Source organism: Labeo rohita, chromosome 16, assembly GCF_022985175.1.
Source record: "Labeo rohita strain BAU-BD-2019 chromosome 16, IGBB_LRoh.1.0, whole genome shotgun sequence".
Classification (NCBI taxonomy): domain Eukaryota; kingdom Metazoa; phylum Chordata; class Actinopteri; order Cypriniformes; family Cyprinidae; genus Labeo; species Labeo rohita.
Window position 1 is genome coordinate 6,512,363 of NC_066884.1, and position 18,759 is coordinate 6,531,121.

The window sequence follows — 18,759 nt, forward strand, 5'->3', positions numbered from 1 at the left end:
GGAGTGAACGTCTTTTAACTTGAGCGCCACGTTTTTAGAATGCCGTTTTATGCATGAGACCCTGCTAGAGATGCGAGTGCAACAGCCTAATGCGTCCATGTTTACAAAGAAAAAAACTATGGAAAAGCAGTGCAATCCAATAAAAAACCTGTGAAGAACTACTGCTGTATGTCTGATATTTCATGTCTGCATCATGGTGACAGGCTGAAAACTGCTGTTCATTGTTTTTACAGAACATTTATAGTTAATAATAGTCTGCTGGTGTTAATACTTAAGTCATTTTGAATTTAAATTACCTTGACTTTTGAGATTTTGTTTTTAAAAGCATTGTCTTTGTATTGTTTCTTAACATATAATATGTATAAGATAAGTTTGTACGAGATGTAGCTGTAGTTTATGCATCTTTTCTACAAGGATATTTAACAAGTGATTTGTTAACATTTACATCATGTTGACAACTTCATGTGTGGTGCACTTGAAATTGAATTTTCTTTAACTGGAGGGTTAATAAAGAAAAAGTCACTTGAATCAATCATGTTATAGTTACATTTTCAAGTTGACTAGTTAAAAATCGTAAAAAAAAAAAAAAAAAACGGTCAGACGTTGTGAAAAAAGCGAGATTTAAGTTTTTTGCCATATCGCCCAGCCCTAACCTTAAGAAACGTATCCGATCAGGATCAGTGAACACAAAAGCAGCCTAATTTATACAACCAATCAATCGGTTGTTCTTGCAACATACCAAGTGGTTACAGTGTAAATATGCAGACTTAAAGGGATAGTTAATCCAAAAATGAAAATTCCGTCATTAATTAATCTCCCTTGTGTCGCTCCAAACCTGTAAGAACTTTGTTCATCTTCGGAACGCAAATGAAGGTATTTTGGATGAAATCCGAGAGCTTTCTGACCCTGCATAGACAGCAAAAGCAACTACCACGTTCAAGGCCTGGAAAGATAGTAAGGACATTGTTAAAATAGTCCACATCACTGGTTCAACCTTAATGTTACAAAGCTACAAGAATACTTTTTGTGGCATTGTGACATATGGTTAAACCCGATGGGTGATTTTTAACGATGCCCTTACTACCTTTCTGGGCTTTGTACCTGTCAGTTGCGTTGCTGTCTATGTAGGGTCAGAAAGATCTCACATTTAATCAAAAATATCTTAATTTTCATTCTGAAGATGAACGAAGGTCTTGCATGTTTGGAACGACATGAGGGTGAGTAATTAATGACAGAATTTTCATTTTTGGGTAAACTGTTTCTTCAAATGATGATGCAAGACTGTGAACATTCCCTTTAAACATTTGTTTATGTGTACTTGAACTTTTTCACACCTTCATGAATTAATGTCTGCTCTTTGCACCTTCAGCTTCAGTTTGCCAACGAGCAGAGCGATGCCAGCTGGACCTCGGGCAGTGCCAAAGATCTGGTTTTCCTCGTGCAGGTGTCCTGCCAGGTGAGTGGGCGCGCATGCCCCAGTCAACGCTAATAATAAACACCCCCTCCTTCCACAATCAAAAACACGCCTGACCGTATCAAACGTGAAGGAGACCATCGTTTTGCATCGTGCATCTCTTCTGCATCTCTTCTGTTGGCATCTAATTTGTTGACTTCCCCCTCCTCTCTCTGCCCCTCTTTCCCCAACTCTCTCTCTCTCGCTGAAATCTAGGGTAAGACGTGGATGGTGCGGCGTTCATACGAAGAGTTCCGGACACTGGACGCCCACCTGCATCAGTGCATTTACGACCGCCGTTACTCGCAGCTCTTGGCTCTTCCTGCCCTGTGCGAGATCGGAGACCGGGTGGAGGTGAGGTTGTCTACACTGGCTATTAATGATGCTTTGCACATTTAGCTTCAACGTAGCTCATGTTGTACCGCTAACAGAGTTAGCTGCTCTGTATTGAGGTCATCGGCCAGTAATGTAGGTTGGTGTCCAGACCCTTAGGGACAGTGCTGGGAAGGAAACCACTTAATCTTTCACATGTCACTTTTATTTGTTTTTTCATTTATCATGAGATTATTTAAAATCTGGTAGTTTCTAATTACCATTAGTTGGTAAGATTTTACAATGTTTTAGAAAGAAGTCTCCTATGCTAAGCAAGATATTTATAAAAAAAAAACAAAAAAACAGTAAAACAAAGAATAGTATTTAGAAATATTATTACAATTTAAAATAACAATTTTTTATTTTAATATGTGTGTAATTTATTCCTGTGATGCAAAGCAAAATTTTAAGCATCATTACTTCAGTCTTCAGTGTCACTTTGCACCTTAGCAAAATGAAAGTATTAATTTCTCTAATTAAAAATTCAAACTGACCTGAATCTTAGTGAAATCTTACAGAAAATACTTTCATTTCATATTTTCAATTAAGCTTAACTTAACTAAAGGTAAGCTGAAACGTTTGTGTCTTTGTCCTCTGGTGATGGATTAATAAAACAAAAAGAGAAGTTTGTTTTATGTGAGTGCGAATCATAGTTTGGTATAAAAGCAATTAAGCTTAACTCAAATTTACCCTGAAACATTGCTTTAAATTGTCTTTAATGATATCTTTGCTCAGTCATTTTGCCATTTGAACATGCATGTTGCTCGCGCAGATCTTCACGCCACTGTTGTCGGAGTATCTGAATCGTCTCTCCATGATCGTGGACAATAAGCTGAACTGTGGGCCGGTTCTCACCTGGATGGAGGTGAGAGACAAACGAAAGAGAGATGTGAATGTAAACATAAATTAGAGTAGATTAAAGCTGAAATACAAAAGTATCAGAAATTAAACTTATTTAAAGGGATTGTGACTGTGACTTTCCAAACCAGTGTGCATTTCTTTCTTCTATGGCATACAAACAATATTTTAAAGAAACCAAACATTGGAGCCCATTGACTTCCATTGTATGGGTTAAAAAAAAACAGATATTTCTCACGATATCTTCTTTTTGAAACTACTTGAGCATAAAATACACATGCATCACAGGAGATTTCATCATTTTGCCCAACATTTTGGCAGTAAAATGGCAGAATCTGTTTGGCTAAGACATTTTAGTGAATCTTCATCTGAGATTTGATCCATCTGAAGTCATGCAATATTATAGTTAATGAATTGTCATACTTTCGACAGATTGACAACCATGGCAACAGGTTCCTGCTGAAAGAAGAAGCGTCTTTAAACGTCCCTGCCATCGCTGCTGCTCACGTCATCAAGCGCTACACTGCTCAGGCTAGCGATGAGATCTCCATTGAGGTACTCGGACCCCTTACTTTTTCCTTGTGTTCATATTTCCTTTCAAAATGAGGACTTTCAAAGCTAAAGCCAACTAGCTGCTTGCTCCATTCCATGCTGTACATCAAACTATAGCATGAACTCCAAACTCTTCCAAAAGACCTTGTACCCAGTTTGAGTTCTCTCTTTTTCACATCCTGTCCTTATTCTGCACATGCATGCACAGCCTGCCTGGTCCTGGGACACTGTTTCGTTCTCTCAGCTCTTCCTCCTCCTCCTCTTCCTCCTCCGTCATGTCTATTCCTGTCCCCCCTCCCTATACGCTGCTCCATATACAGCGTCTCTTTCTGGGCCAGAGAATGGGGTGACCCAAACTTAGAACACATTGAGGCCCCTTTTCTCTTTCTATTTCTTTTGGTCTCTGTCTTTCTTTCTCTGTCTGTCTGTCAGTCACACTTCACTTCTTTGGCATACATATGACATCATTTTTTAAAACAGATCTATCTAGATAGCTGTTACCACATAGCAAGTGCATCAAAACCTCTCTGAAACTCTTTGCAAACACTTAGAAATGCCTTATAACTTCGCCAAGCACCTTAGCAACCACTAAGTAATGCTTTATTTATCTGTCTGTTGAATCTTTGAGTTGAATGTTCTAGCAAAGCATTGAAACAACCTAGTGAAGCTTTAGCAACCACCCAGAACAACCTAGCAGCAACCTAGAAATCTATATAGCTGTAACCACAAAACAGTGCAATAAAATACTCTCTGAAACCCATTACAACCATCTAGCAAAGCCTTAACAACTGCCTAGAACAACCTTGTAGCCACCTAGCAAAGCCTAAATGACCATGTCAAGCACCTTAGCAAAGATTAATAGATAAAGTCTGTAGAACGCCATAGCAACCTCTCTGAAACCCTATGCACCCACTTAGCAACGCCTTAGTAACCACCCAGAACAACCTAGCGATCCCTTAGAAACGCCCCAGCAACCACTTAGTAATGCTGTTTATTTGTCAATTTTATCTTCAAGTGTGTTGAACGCCATACTAACTTTCTAAAACCTTTTGCAAGCCTTAGCAACCACCCAGAACAACCTAGCAGTCCCCTAGAAACACCTTAGCAATTCCAGGCACCTATCAACCACATAGTAATGCTGAATTTATCTGTTTGTTAAATCTTGAATTCTGATGAATGCTGTGGCCACCTTACCAAAACCCTTTGCTAATATTTAGCAAAACCTTAGCAACCACCCAGAACAGCCTAGCAATCCCTTAGAAATTATCTAGTAACCACTTAGTAATGCTGTATTTACCATTTTTTCTGTTTGTTAAATCTTTAATTCTGATGAATGCTATAGCAACCTCTCTGAAAACTTTTGCAACCACATAGCAAAGCCTTAGCAACCTTCCAGAACAACCTAGTCCCTTAGATACACCTTAGCAACCATTCCAAGCACCTAGCAGCCACTTAAGAGTGATGTATATATCGGCCTGTTTGTTGAATCCTTAATTCTGTCGAATGCTGGAAATTCTGTGACCATATTGTAGAAACGTCTCTGAAACCCTTCAACCCTTCGCATCGACTTGCCAAAGCCTTAGCAACCACCCAGAACAACCTAACAATTCCTTGGAATGCCCTAGCAACCACTTAGTAATGCTGTAGTTTGTCAGTTTGTTGAGTTTTCAAGTTAAACTCTCTAGCAACCTCTCTGAAACCCTCTGCAACTGCATGTTAAAGCCTTAGAAACCACTCAGCAACCTAGAAACCACCTAGAAATGCCCTAGCAAACACTTTTGTTTGTCTGTTGAATTTTTGACATTTAGGCAATACTTTTCAAGTAGTGCTGATTTCATCTTTGTTAATCCTTTCCAAAGCCCTTTGCAACCACTAAGCAAAGCCTTAGCAACCACCCACAACAACCTAGCAGTGCCATAGAAACACCCTAGCAATTATTCCAAGCACCTTAGCACCCACTTGTGTTTGTCTGTTAAATTTTTAACATTTAACCAAGGATTTTTCAAGCCAACATCAACATCAGCATTTTTCCTTTTTAGTTTCTCTCTTGTTCTTTTTCTCTTTTCTATTTTTTTTAATCTCATCTCGGGCTTGATTTTTCTCTTTCTGCTTTCCACTGAGAGATAGGAACTGATATATTTTTTTTCTCCTTCCTCTTTTTTTAAACTTGGGTCGAAGTGTCTTTCGGCACGCAACGCTGCTTTTGAATAGAGATGTTAATCTGATTGTGACTGGATGTTGTTGAAAATATATGAAGTGTTTTGTCTGCAGTGCACATAACTATAGCTGCTGACGTGCTTGTGGTTGAAAAATCTGAACTCCATCATCCTTTTCTATGCTAATATGCTTTCTATGCTACTTTTATAAAGAGTTTTTTGATGGTTTCAATGCACAAGTAATTTGCATGTTTGTTACTAGATGTATGTGTGTTCGTGTGCTAATCACTATGCGTCTTTGTTCCTCATTTTAAAGGTTGGTGATATTTTGTCAGTGATTGACATGCCACCCAAAGAGGACACCACGTGGTGGAGAGGAAAGCATGGATTCCAGGTACCGGTCTAAACCTCAGGACCTGAATTAGGCCATCTTCAGTGACACTGTAAACTTTGAGCCCAGCTTTCCCCTCTGTTTTATTCAGGTTGGCTTCTTTCCCAGTGAATGTGTGGAATTAATCAATGAGAAGTTGCCACAGTCGGTCAGTGCTCCTGTCAGTAAGCAAGGTACCATGCGCACTACTTCTTTAGTGTCTAGAGATCAGGAGGATTCTTGAAGTAGAAATGGCTTTTAAAATCTCTATAGCAAAATTGATTGAGAAATGTACTTATAGAACCAATGCTGCTGAAAAAGTGTTGTCATTTCTGAACTCTTCTTGCTGGTTTATCAATGATCCAGTCCACATTATTTGTTATCTCTATTGGCTTTTTCAGAGGTGGATGCTTTGGGCTCCAAACCTGGTGTTACCAACACGACTGGGCCTTCCTCTCCAACATCAGGTATGGTTAAGTAATGTGTTTTTTTTTTTTTTTTTTTAACTTTTCAGTAGTTACAATTAGGGCTGGGCATGATATTAAAGTCACAATAAAACCACAGTCACGACAGATCTTTTCCTCTGTATTGTGACATGCCGAGTGTTATAGAAGCCTGTTTCTGCCACAAAATTTTTCTCACAATTGTGTTTATATCTCGCAATTCTGACTTTTTTCTCACAATTGTGAGTTTATATCTCACAATTTTGACTTTTTTCTCAGAATTGCGTGATATAAACTCAATTGCATGAAATAAAGTCTGAATTGCGAGATAAAAACTGCGAGATTATGACTTTTTTTTCTCACAGCTGTGAGTTTATATCTCACAATTCTGACTTTTTTTCTTTTCATTTTTTCCCCCTTTAAAACTGGACTTTATAACTCATAATTGCGATTTTCTCACAATTCTGACTTTTTTCTCGGAATTGCATGATATAAAGTCAGAATTGCGAGATAAGAACACACAATTCTGTGTTTTTTCTCACAATTTCTCACACTTTTTTTCGCAATTCAGACTTAATTTTCCTTGCAATTGCAAGTTTATATCTCACAGTTCTGACTTTCTTTTGCCCGATTTGCAATTCTTTTGCAATTGCGAGTTATAAAGTCCAGTTTTGAAGGGGATAAAAAAAGACTGTTCTCTGTTTAACTTGCAATTGTGAGTTCATAGCACGCATTTCTGAAAAAAAAAGTTTCTGTCTCGCAATTCTGACTTAATAACTCACAATTGCATGTTTATGTCACACAATTCTGACTTCATTACTCATTACTTCTGAAAAAACTTCTTTACAACTTCTTTACAACTTGCAACTTAACTCAATTTAAGTTAAAAACTTTTGTCTGTATAGCTCAGTTGCATCAGAATTGCGAGATAACATGTCACAATTGCCTTTTTCCAAAATTTTTATTCAATGATGGAAACGGGTTTATAGTATAGCTGTATATTGAAAAAGAAAAAATATAGGACAGAGATGTGATTCTGTGCATCAGTTGTTGATTAGATTGTACTCAAATGTGGAACCAGAAGAGCACAAACTTGCAGAAGCAGATTTAAACAGATTAACTGATTGTAGAAGTTCTGTATACATCTGAGAAAAGAGAAGAGTAAGAGTAATTTTAATAAAACAGTACAATTTCAAAACATTTAAAAAAAAAGAATCTTATGCATATAAGAGTTGATCTGCAAAATGCATTTAGAAATAGGCCGACTTTAAATGGCAATATGTACCACATTGTGGCTGCATTACCACCTCAGACGTGCAAAATTTTTGTATAATTAACAGTGTGGAGTCAGTTACTTTACTTGTATACCACTGTCAACGCACCACAAGTCATTTCAGGTGTTTCAAGACATGTTTGTATGTCTGTGGCTGTCAACTACATTCTGCAGCAACGTCTCTACTAATAGCGAAGCTGTTCAAAATTAACTCCATTGTCGCTTGTCTTGCAGCTCTTAAATAGCGAGTCACATTTTTTTCGCATGAGCGTGAGCAAGTGTCTGTAAGCGTGTGCAAAAAGAGAGAGAGAGAGAGAGAGAGCAGAGATAGAGCGTGCATTCCATAGATAATAAAGGAAATTGTCATATTTATTTTAAACCCATTGTGGTTTTTGGTTCCTTTAGCTTGGTAGGCTGTAAGTGTCTTTGAAATAACTAAAATGATTCAGTTAAGTATACTGTCTATGTTGAACTGTGCAGCAGTCAAGAAACTGCTAAAACTACATTAGCTGTGCATTTAAGAAAAAAATATTATCAACCAATTAGAAGCATAGTAAAATTTTATTTTTTAATTGTATTTGAATGTATTTTAAAATGTTATATATTCATATTGTAGTATCATTACATCAGTCTTCAGACTGCGTGATATAAACTCAAAATTGCAAGGAAATAAAATCAGAATTGCCAGATGCAAACTCTACAAATGCAAGAAAAAAACTCAGAATTGTGAATTTTTTTTGCAATTTTACTTTTTTTCTCGCAATTGCAAGTTTATAACTCTTATTTCAGACTTTTTCTCTTATTTTTTTCTCACAATTGAGTTTATACAGTATTTCATTTATAGTTTGCAATTATTTTCCGCAATTTTGACTTAACTCGCAATTGCGAATTTTGATTATTTCACAGAATTGTGTTTATGCCTTGCAATTCTGACTTTTTAATTTTCAGTTGCAATTGCAATCTTTTAAAATGCTGATTTGCTGCTAAAGAAACATTTCTTAAAATATTATATATATTACTAACCCCAAACATCTAATCATGAATAGCTAATATATCGCCCAGCCCTAGTTGTATTTTCTCAAAAAGACTTTGGTTGCTTTGGTTACTTCATGTTCTAGTGCAGTGACATTGACATGACTGCTGTTTTCAAGGTTATTTTATGGCCTTGAAAGGCACTGCAGTTAAAACAAATTTGTGTTTAAGTTTTTAAGGTTGTTGTTTATTCTGCTGAACATGACAGCAGCATCTTCTAATGAACTGCTTAAATGCTAAAAGTATTAGATGCATTTGATGTTTCTATCGATTGTGTTCCCTTTTTCTCTCAGTTCTTCATCCTTGGTTCCTAAGCCTGGCTGGTAACAACTTTAGTGGATTTACCTAAACTAACATTTCTGTATCCGTCTATTTCTAACGCCTTCTATCCTTTGAGACAAGCGGGGTTTGTAACACGGATTGTGGTTGTTTATACAGCAGGCAAAGAGAGTGTGGGAGGTTCGCAGAAGATGAGTTTGGGTGTTGGAGGTTGGAGAGATGGCAAAAATGTTGTATAATTCATTCAAGTGTTCATGTGGGCATCATTCTGTAGCAGCTGCTGAAGAATTACAGGCCACTTGTTGTATAAATGAGAATCTGTTAGTAGGCTTTGAGGATTGATTTTGGTCGTGCCTGATCCATGTTATATTGAGCGTTTTAACACTGTGTCCTAACCAGGCGCGATGCGACAAGATTCCAGCAGCAAACAGTGGAAATGAATAGACAAAAACAGTGGAAAGGACTGTCAAAATGTACTTTTAAAACTTTGAAGAGTCGTCGTCATCACATCTGGTTAAGCCACTGCGATAATAAATTTCTAAAAGTGCTGCCTTTTAGATGGTATTAATGATGACTTGCGTAACAGACATGCTGACGTCTACTTTACGGGCTGCAAAGGGCCCTCATTTAACCCGTTTAACTGTTAACCTACATTTGTTTATCCAGGTCATTGACCCTGAGCCTTTTGAAGTAACTATAGCAGTGGTTCTCTGCCATGGGGTCAGGACTCAATAGGGGGCCTTATCACACTTCCTAGGGGACCCAAGATGGCTTAAAATAATTTAAAATGAGACAAAACGTAAGCTAGAACTGCTAAAAATGAAAATGTAAGCAAAATCATATTTCTTATTTTAAGAAGTCCCTTAACATTTTTATTTAAGAACCAGGGTTTTTCATTTTTGATTTCTAGATTTAAAGTCATTTAAAGTGTAAACCATAATTTAAAGAACATTGTTATTGAACTGATGGAATCCAATTATTTTATTTTTTATAAGTATTTATTGTAATATCTTGCCACTCCTAGTTTCTCTAAATTTATTATTTTTTTTTTTCAGTTTTGCCAAACAAAAATTGTATTTGGTGTAAATTGCTATATGTGAGTAAAAAAATATTGTAATCAAAACTAGAAAAGTTTTATAAATTCATCGGCAACAAAAAGTGTAAACACTAATTTAAAGAACATTGTTAGTGAAATTATGGAATTTATTTGTTTTAGTTTTTTACAAGTATTTATTTTAAAATATTGCCACTCCAAGTTTCTCTAAATTATTATTATTAGTATTATTTTTTTGTATCAGTTTTGACCAGCAAAAATTGTATTGGGTGTAAATTGGTATATGTGAGGAAAAAAAAATATTGTAAAAACCCTGTAATCAAAAACTAGAAATGTCATATAAATTCTTTGGCAACAAAAAGCGTAAATGCTAATTTAAAGAATATTGTTATTGAAATTATTACATTTATTTCATTTTTTTTTTACAAGTATTTATTTTAATATATTGCCACTCATAATTTCTTTAAATTAAAAAAAAAAGAAAGAAAATAAGCAGCTTTGAAATATTTAAAAAGGTTGAGAACCACTGATCTATAGCTATATTACTCATTTTCATCTTCTCTTCACGGGTCAGAGTGATCATATAGAGACTTCTCGTGTACGCTCAAGTCACCTGTTAATGTCCATGCTTCAGACAACTTTAATCAGATTGCAAATAATAGGGAGTGTATGAGGCCAGTCAGGTGCCGTATGAAATTTGGCTAATATAAAGTTATAGTTATATAAGTTAAGAGTAGATGTAGCATTTTTTTTTCTGCTAATACACCTCAGGAGTTGTTACTGAACAGTGTAGAGATTTCTAATCCCATTTATTTACATATTACTTGTCGAAAAAATCATTTATAACTAAATGTAGGGGTTTTAAGTGTATTGTATATGATTTATATTAATTTAAATGCTATGAAATGTTTTGCATCATTTCATATATATAAAAAAATGATTTTATATTTGTTTGTTTTCCATTATATACTTAAAACCCCTTCTGTGTACAACATGTTGTGTGTTTGCAGGTGTCTCAAATGAACAAATTTTTTCAAATGAAGTATATTTTATATGTATTCCCTGCTGAGTGTGTAGGAAGCAGTGAACACTTTGTACTGTGTGATATTTTCAATTGCCTGATTAGATCTCTGTCGCCCCCTTTTGGCAGTGTCCAAGAAACACGGCAAGCTGATGGGCTTCCTGCGCACCTTCATGAAGTCCAGACCCACCAAACAAAAGCTGAAGCAGAGGGGAATCCTAAAAGAACGGGTGTTCGGCTGCGACCTCGGAGAGCATCTTCTCAACTCTGGCCAAGATGGTACTAAAACCGAATTTTCTTTATGTGCTTTAAGATGGGAACATTGCAGAAAGCGTAATTTAATGATATTTGCGTGGTTGTACTTCAGTGCCGCAGGTCCTAAAGAGCTGCTCTGAGTTCATAGAGAAGCATGGTGTGGTGGATGGCATCTACAGACACTCTGGCGTGTCCTCCAACATACAGAAACTCAGGTGTGTCCGATCATGTCCCAGATCCTGCCCTGATTTCCTTTTCTGGAATTTGTACAACGTACTTTACTGTTTATATGCATGACCATGACATTTGCTCTCCCCTCGCATCTCATCCTGATCAGGCATGAGTTTGACAGTGAAAATGTTCCAGACTTGACAAAAGACGTGTACATGCAGGATATTCACTGCGTCGGCTCGCTGTGCAAACTCTACTTCAGAGAGCTGCCCAATCCTTTGCTCACGTACCAACTCTACGACAAGTTTGCTGTAAGTAATTCTGGCTCTAGCATTAACTTTCTGAAAAATTAGGGTTTTAAAACAACTTGTAATATCACAGTATCGTAAAACCCTTCTTGTATGTTTCATTGTGTTGGTTTATGTTAGAAGATATTTTTGTGTCAGTGTATCACAGGTTTCACAAAAATATTAAGCAGTGCAACTGGTTTCAACATTGATAATAATAAATGTTTCTTGAGCAGCAAATCAGCATATCAGAATGATTTCTGAAGAATCATGTGACACTGAAGACTGGAGTAATGATGCTAACAATTCAGCTTTGCATCAGGGATAAATGACATTTAAAAATATTCAGATAGAAAACAGTTATTTTAAATTTTCTAAATATTTCACAATATTACAGTTTTTACTCTTACTAAGTGAGCTGCAACTTCCTGTCTTTCCAGGAATGTATGGGAGAGATGACGGAGGAAGAGAGAATGGTGAAAGTACATGATGTTATCCAGCAACTTCCTCCTCCTCACTACCGGTAATCCTAATATTTACTACACATAGATCACAAGTGTAATCTGTCGTTAAAAGTGTTGCGTTTTTTGACATTATGTAATGTCTTTGTGTTTGTATCAGCACTTTGGAGTACCTCATGAAACACCTGGCCCTTTTGGCCACCTGCAGTGGAGAGACGAACATGCACATTAAGAACCTGGCCATTGTCTGGGCCCCCAACCTGCTCAGGTAACATAGATTTTTAACTACATTAAAGAAGAACTCCACTTCCAGAAGAGCAATTTACAAATAATTTACTCACCCCCTTGTCATCCAAGATGTTCATGTCTTTCTGTCTTCAGTTGTAAAGAAATTATGTTTTTTGAGGAAAGCATTTCAGTATTTTTCTCCATAAAATGGACTTCATTGGTGCCCTGATTTTGAACTTCCAAAATGTAGTTTAAATGCAACTTCAAAGGGCTCTAAACGACCCCAGCTGAGGAAGAAGGGTCTTATCTAGTGAAATGATCTGTCATTTTTTTCAAAAAAAAAAAAAAGTATACTTTTTAAGCACAAACGCTCGTGTAGCACAGGCTCTGGGATGTGCGTCGAACCACGAATCACATCTAAGTTCGTCGTCTGTGTACTCCGGCTCAAAAAGGTAGAGTAGGGCGAAAAACTCCATCTCATTTTCTCCTACAACTTCAGAATCATTCAACATCGTTGGACCTTTTTGTTTGTAAACAGCGTTTGACTTGCTTGCATTTCCTATTCTTTCCTACGACCCTTCGACGTGATTCAATACGTAGCGTCGTGTACGTGCATCCCAGAGCTAGTGCTACACAAGCTTTTGTGCTTAAAGTATACAAATTTTTATTTTGCGAACAAAATTGGCCAATCTTTTTGCTAGATAAAACCCTTCTTCCTCCATCATTTAGAGCCATTTGAAGCTGCATTTAAACTACATTTTGGAAGTTCAAAATCGGGCATCAATGAAGTCCATTATATGGAGAAAAATCCTAGTGAATGATTTTTGCAGCTCAATAGGCAACTGTGCTAGTTTCATATCTGAAAGGACTGTCAGTTGAAATCCGTTTTTATTTATTTATTTAGTTTATTCTTTTTTTTGTAAGTAGCCATAATATGCGTGAGAACTAAATTATCATTTTAGTGATATACATCATATATCAGTATGCATATCAGTATTTTTTAACACTTATATGAGACTCATTGTGTCATTACTGATGTTCTCGCAGCTGCTTAACTGTTTTTGTTGTGGTTTTTAAGAGTACAGGCTTAAGCTATAAATTAAAACTCAAACTCTTGTATTTGAAGCAGAATCTGCTGTTGTTTTGTGTCAGGTCCAAAGAAATTGAAGCAGCGGGCTTAAGCGGCGCTGATCCTTTTAAAGAAGTGCGCATCCAGTCCCGTGGTCGTGGAGTTTCTGCTCAGCAATGTGGAAGTTCTGTTTAGTGACTCTTTCACTTCTGTCGGCCGTTTCAGTGCAGGTATGTTCACCCAACAAATCTGTTCACACTTACAAGTAAACCACTCATTTACACACTGTTTTGGACTCTCCGGTGTCTTCAAACAGCACTTTCATTGAACTGTCAGTGATGTTGGTTTTGTTCCAAAATCTAGTGAGCTGCCTACGTAAGCAGTATTTTAAAGCATCGTAGGCAAAAAGGTAGGCATGTTAATTATGCTGCCTTTTAAAGATACTTTCTTGTGGCAGCAATGTTGTATCCTTCAAGAAAAAGCAGTGACAAAATTTAGTAAGGATGCTGCTTATGCAGACAATACACTATGTTTTGGAACGGAGCTGTTTGGCAAACTGATATAGTAGCAAATGTACCAGATGTTATTATGGAATTGCCACAGATTAAGAGAATGTGTTTAATAACTTCCTGTGACAGTCTTTGGTTTAAAGTGATGCCTAATGCAGCCTCCAGGCCTTAATTTCTCTACTGTTTTCTTCCCTTCTGAGATGTTTTTTTTTTTTTTTTTTTTTTTTTTTTTTTCCCTTTTATTCTTGTTTTTTAATATTTAACAGAGATGCGTGACTCCTACACCAAGGCTTGTGATGTTTTTTTTGTTGTTTTTTTTTTGCCTTTTAGTAATGTTAATAATCTTAATGTTAATAATTTTATTCAAGTAATCTTGAATATTTGTACTAACATTCCGAAGTTTGGGGTCAGTATGATATATATTTTTTTTTTAACTTTTAATTGGCAAGGATGCATTAAATTGATTAAAACTGACACTAAAGACATTTATAAGGTTACAAAAGATTTCTGTTTCAAATAATTTCTGTTCCTTTTAACTTTTATTTATCAAAGAATGTTGAAAAATTGTTTTTAACATTTATAATAATATGAAATGTTTCTTAAACACTAATTTATATTTTTGTTGAAAACTCCAGAACTTTTGAGCAACTTTTGAGCATCAGTATATGAATTTACTTTAAAAAAAAATATCATTCATATCATCATATCTGTCATGTAAGTTCATAGTGTTTAAATCTGAAATGAATATACAATTTAAAAAAATCTAGTTAAAAGTGATCAAGGCATGTTTTACACAAAATTAACCAAACAAACTTAAAAGTTAATCGTTTTTATTTATATCCACCAATATGCAGTATGCATAGTTAAAGTAATATTTGCTTGAATGTTTTATTAAAGTATTTTAAATTATGTAAAATGCCACAGGAGGACTTCTGTGAATATTTTAACTCCAAATCAGTTTTTTAAAATTAATTATAAAAAAACGTACAAACCCTGTTGCAGCTTAGTGAGGTTTAAGAGACCCTATTAATTATCTTTTTCATATTGCTCTCATATTATTGCTCTCATATTTGCAATGCGAAGGAGGTGGTGTGAAACTTTAAAATGTAAAACATTTCCCTTAAAATTACATAAGATAAGCTCATGATGAGCTTGGCTGACACAGTACAGTGGAGCATGTTTACAATGGCCTCACCCATGTGTAAGTGAGGCTTACTGAGAGCGAGCTGTGTGTTTCCATAGTGACAAGAGGGGCGGAGTACAAGATCTCACGCCAGCCTCGAACACGCCTGGTTAGTCTTCAGGAGGTGAGGGAGGAGTCTGACCCCTCCTATCTGGACCCTGAGTTACGACGCTTCTCCATGATATGAGATCCAGACTGACTACAGTGGACACTCAAATCACAGTTTTTTCTACCAGGAAAACCTGGTTAAAGCAGCTTAAGGGGCCATTCAGACAGCACATGTTACTGAGTGAAAAATCGCTAATGCTTGAACAGAAAAAAAAATGCTTTATAGACGTATTAACTACCATATATTGTTTTTGAAAAATCAGTAAGACATTTCTACATAGACATCCATTAAAAACTCAGGTGTGTCCTGTGTGAATGGCTCAGCTTGGAATATGGTATCTGGTTTGTTGCTGTTCCAAGGTCTACCAGGTTGAAACTGCTGGTAGACCAGCTGATCAACCATCTAAACCAGCTAATGACCGTAAATGACAAGGTTGAAACCATGCAACCATGCAGATCTTTTTTTTTTCAGCAGGGATCAAACAGATGCTATCAATGTTCACATATTCATGGATGGATGTTTATGCAAGAGTTTGGGCTTAGTAGGGTTTGTTTTGTGTGTGTGGAAAAAAATTAATACTTTTATGTAGCAAGGACACACTAATTTGATCAAAAGTGGCAGCAGAGGGGAAAAAAAGGCTTCGGAGAGCTGTAAATCAGCATATCAGAATGATTTCTGATCATGTAACACTGAAGACTGGAGAAATGGCTGCTGCCAATTCAGTATTGCCATCACAGAATTAAATTATATTTTAAAATCATTCATAGTTGCACTGTACTATATATTTGATCTAATAAATGCAGCCTTGTTGAGTAAGAGTTCTTTCAAAAATCTTACCAAGCCCAGACTTTAGTATGTTGTCATTTATCTATGTAATTTTCCAAATGGATTTAATATTTTGATAGCTGTATGTCGAGGACAGCTGTAAAGACATCTTTTGCCTATGTAAATGACATGTTAAAACTGTACAGCACACAGGTGGATATAAGGCAATAAATCTTTTTGTTGACATTAATCTGTTTTTTTTTTTTTTTTTTTTTTTTTTTATGAGAACAAAGTATAAATATTAGGTAAAATGTTATGGTTCATATTAATCATTAATCATTAAAATCATTAGGTATGGATGTTATAGTAAACATCTGAGCTATAGAGTGTGTTTGTGGACTCCACTCTGAGACATTGACAGAAGGTAAAGTGTCATTTAGTTTTTTTTTCTGTATGTCAGCTTATGTTTTTGTATTAATCAAAGGTTTCTTTTACAAATTAACCCCAAATGTTGCTCTTGAACAAACAGCTTTTTCATGTTATGCATATCAAGCATTACAGTCTTTCTCAAAATGCAAAAACGTACTTTTGCAGGCTTTTATTCAGTTTCTCTACTCGTCTGATGTCCCAGACTTTACTGTCTTGCTGAGGCCCCAAAAAGCTCTATGCAAGTACAAACACAAGCTCAACTCAATTAGGAATCATAATGCAAGTGTGTGAATTCTCAACATTGCCCAAAGAGGCGCTTTACCTGCATTGCGTTACCTGACTTGACTCAGTATTGCAAATTGTGCATGTTAAATCTGAGTAAGCACAGGCAAAGCATGTGCATTTGTGTACTTGTGTAGAGTTTGTTTCTGGCCTCAACCACTTAAGATTTTGTGAACTTCCAGTCATGTATTTTTTTTCTATAAAGCTTGTTGCAGTAGAGCTCTACAGACTACGGCAGCTTTGGAGAAGCTGATGTTTTTTGTTGATGCTTAGGTGTCTAGCTGTTTGCAATGTATCATGTTGAATTACGTTTGTTGTCGATCGCTGTGCTCTTCGCTGCAGTATTGCACTTACTCGCTTTTGTTCTTTGGCTTGATAGATCTGAATCTGATTTTTTTTCTTTCTGCTTCACAGCACGACAGTCTCTGACCAGACCCAAGTCGTTTGTGTCCACCAGGCTTCTGTCTCTGGAGGAGGCGCAGGCTCGCACACAAGCTCCGCTTCTCCTTCAGGGATCTCCTCACCATGCTATCAGCCAGTTTCACACTGTGCTGGACCTTCCTCCTGACAAGTGGGTTTCTTTTAAGAAACTAATGACTTTTAAAGGAATAGTTAAAAGGGAGTCCACTTCCAAAACAAAGATTCACATGTAATGTACTCACCCCCTTGTCATCCAAGATGTTCATGTATTTCTTTCTTCAGTTGTAAAGAAATTATGTTTTTTGAGGGAAAAAATGTCAGCATTTTTCTCCATATAATGGAGTGATATAGTGCCCCGATTTTGAACTTCCAAAATGCAGTTTAATTCCACTTGTAAACGATCCCAGCCAAGAAAGAAGGGTCTTATCTAGCACAATGATCGGTTATTTTCATAAAAATAATACAATTTATATACTATTTAATGTCAAATGCTTGTCTTGTTTTACTCTGCCCGGACTGTTTTTGTTCCGGTTCATGACAGTTAGGTTATGTCAAAAACTCCCATCTCATGTTCTCCGTAAACTAATAGCTATATTGCTATTCACCTTTTTTGTTAAGGGTGTTTGATCTTCTTTGCATGTTCACTTTGCAAAGACTGGGTCAGTACTTCTGCAGTGATGTAGGATGACTTTGAAATGATTTTTGAAGTTGAAGGAGAAAATACGATTGGAGTTTTTCGACATACCCTAACTGTCTTGAACCAGAATACACAGAGTTCAACGAGAGCAAGGCAAAACGAGCGTTTGAGATTAAATAGTATTTCAATTGTTTTATTTTTTTTTTTAATGAAAATAACAGATTGTTTAAATTAAATTTCGATCAGTGATGTATAAAATATTATTTTTTTCTTTTCTGTAAATGTAACTAACAACGTTTTGGTTGTCACAACACCAATTCAAGCATTGCAGCTTTTTGCAATATTACTTTTTTTTTCTTGTTTCTCTTAGAAGGAAAAGAGGGATGAAGGTCCGGAAGTCAGCAGGTGGGAGCTGGAAGACGTTTTTTGCCATTGGGAAACCTACAGCGGCAGGACGACGCAAACCCACCAGGATCACGTCTTTGTTCCAACCCGCTACCTCTCATGCAGGTATAAGAGATGTTGCACTCATTTCTTTAAATATCATCCTAAATAGATTTCCAAAATGATGTCAGAGAAAAATGGCTTAGTTTTTAGTGTTTTATGTATGCTTTAGGTTGCAGGGTGGACAGTGTGACACTCAGGTCAGCAAAGAGCGAAGAGTCCCTGTCATCTCAGCACAGCGGAGCAGGTATGAATGAAATAGTTAATTTTTTGTATATACTGTTAAAAGTATATGGTGTCAGCAAGATTTTTTTATTAATGGTTTCATTCAGCAAGGATGCATCAAACTGATTAAAAGTTACATAAGATACATAAGATGTTACATAAGATTTGTTTGATGAATGAGGTTCTTTTAAATTCAAGTTTTAAAAATCCTGATTCAAAGAATCCTGAAAGTCTGTTACAGTTTTCTCAAAAGTATTTTGTGGAACAAGCACAATTGTTTTAAACATTGATAATAATAATAAAAAAATGTTTATTTATCACCAAATCAGCATATTAGAATGATTTCTGAAGGTTCATGTGACACTGAAGACTGGTGTAATGATGCTGAAAATTAAGCTTTGGCATCAGAGGATATATTATAA

The 18,759-nt window shown here is 36.1% G+C and overlaps 1 protein-coding gene across 1 annotated transcript in view; it reads left to right on the top strand.

The window, feature by feature from the left end:
- arhgap33 (Rho GTPase activating protein 33) overlaps positions 1-18,759 on the top strand; it is a 68,377-nt gene that overhangs the window by 41,970 nt on the left and 7,648 nt on the right. Inside the window, 18 exon segments of the mRNA XM_051131709.1 lie at positions 1,370-1,456; positions 1,670-1,807; positions 2,598-2,690; positions 3,116-3,238; positions 5,708-5,785; positions 5,874-5,955; positions 6,163-6,228; positions 8,803-8,832; positions 10,993-11,142; positions 11,231-11,333; positions 11,456-11,600; positions 12,017-12,099; positions 12,198-12,305; positions 13,418-13,484; positions 13,486-13,564; positions 17,026-17,182; positions 18,039-18,178; positions 18,285-18,359. Coding sequence (XP_050987666.1) covers positions 1,370-1,456; positions 1,670-1,807; positions 2,598-2,690; positions 3,116-3,238; positions 5,708-5,785; positions 5,874-5,955; positions 6,163-6,228; positions 8,803-8,832; positions 10,993-11,142; positions 11,231-11,333; positions 11,456-11,600; positions 12,017-12,099; positions 12,198-12,305; positions 13,418-13,484; positions 13,486-13,564; positions 17,026-17,182; positions 18,039-18,178; positions 18,285-18,359 — 1,804 coding nt within the window.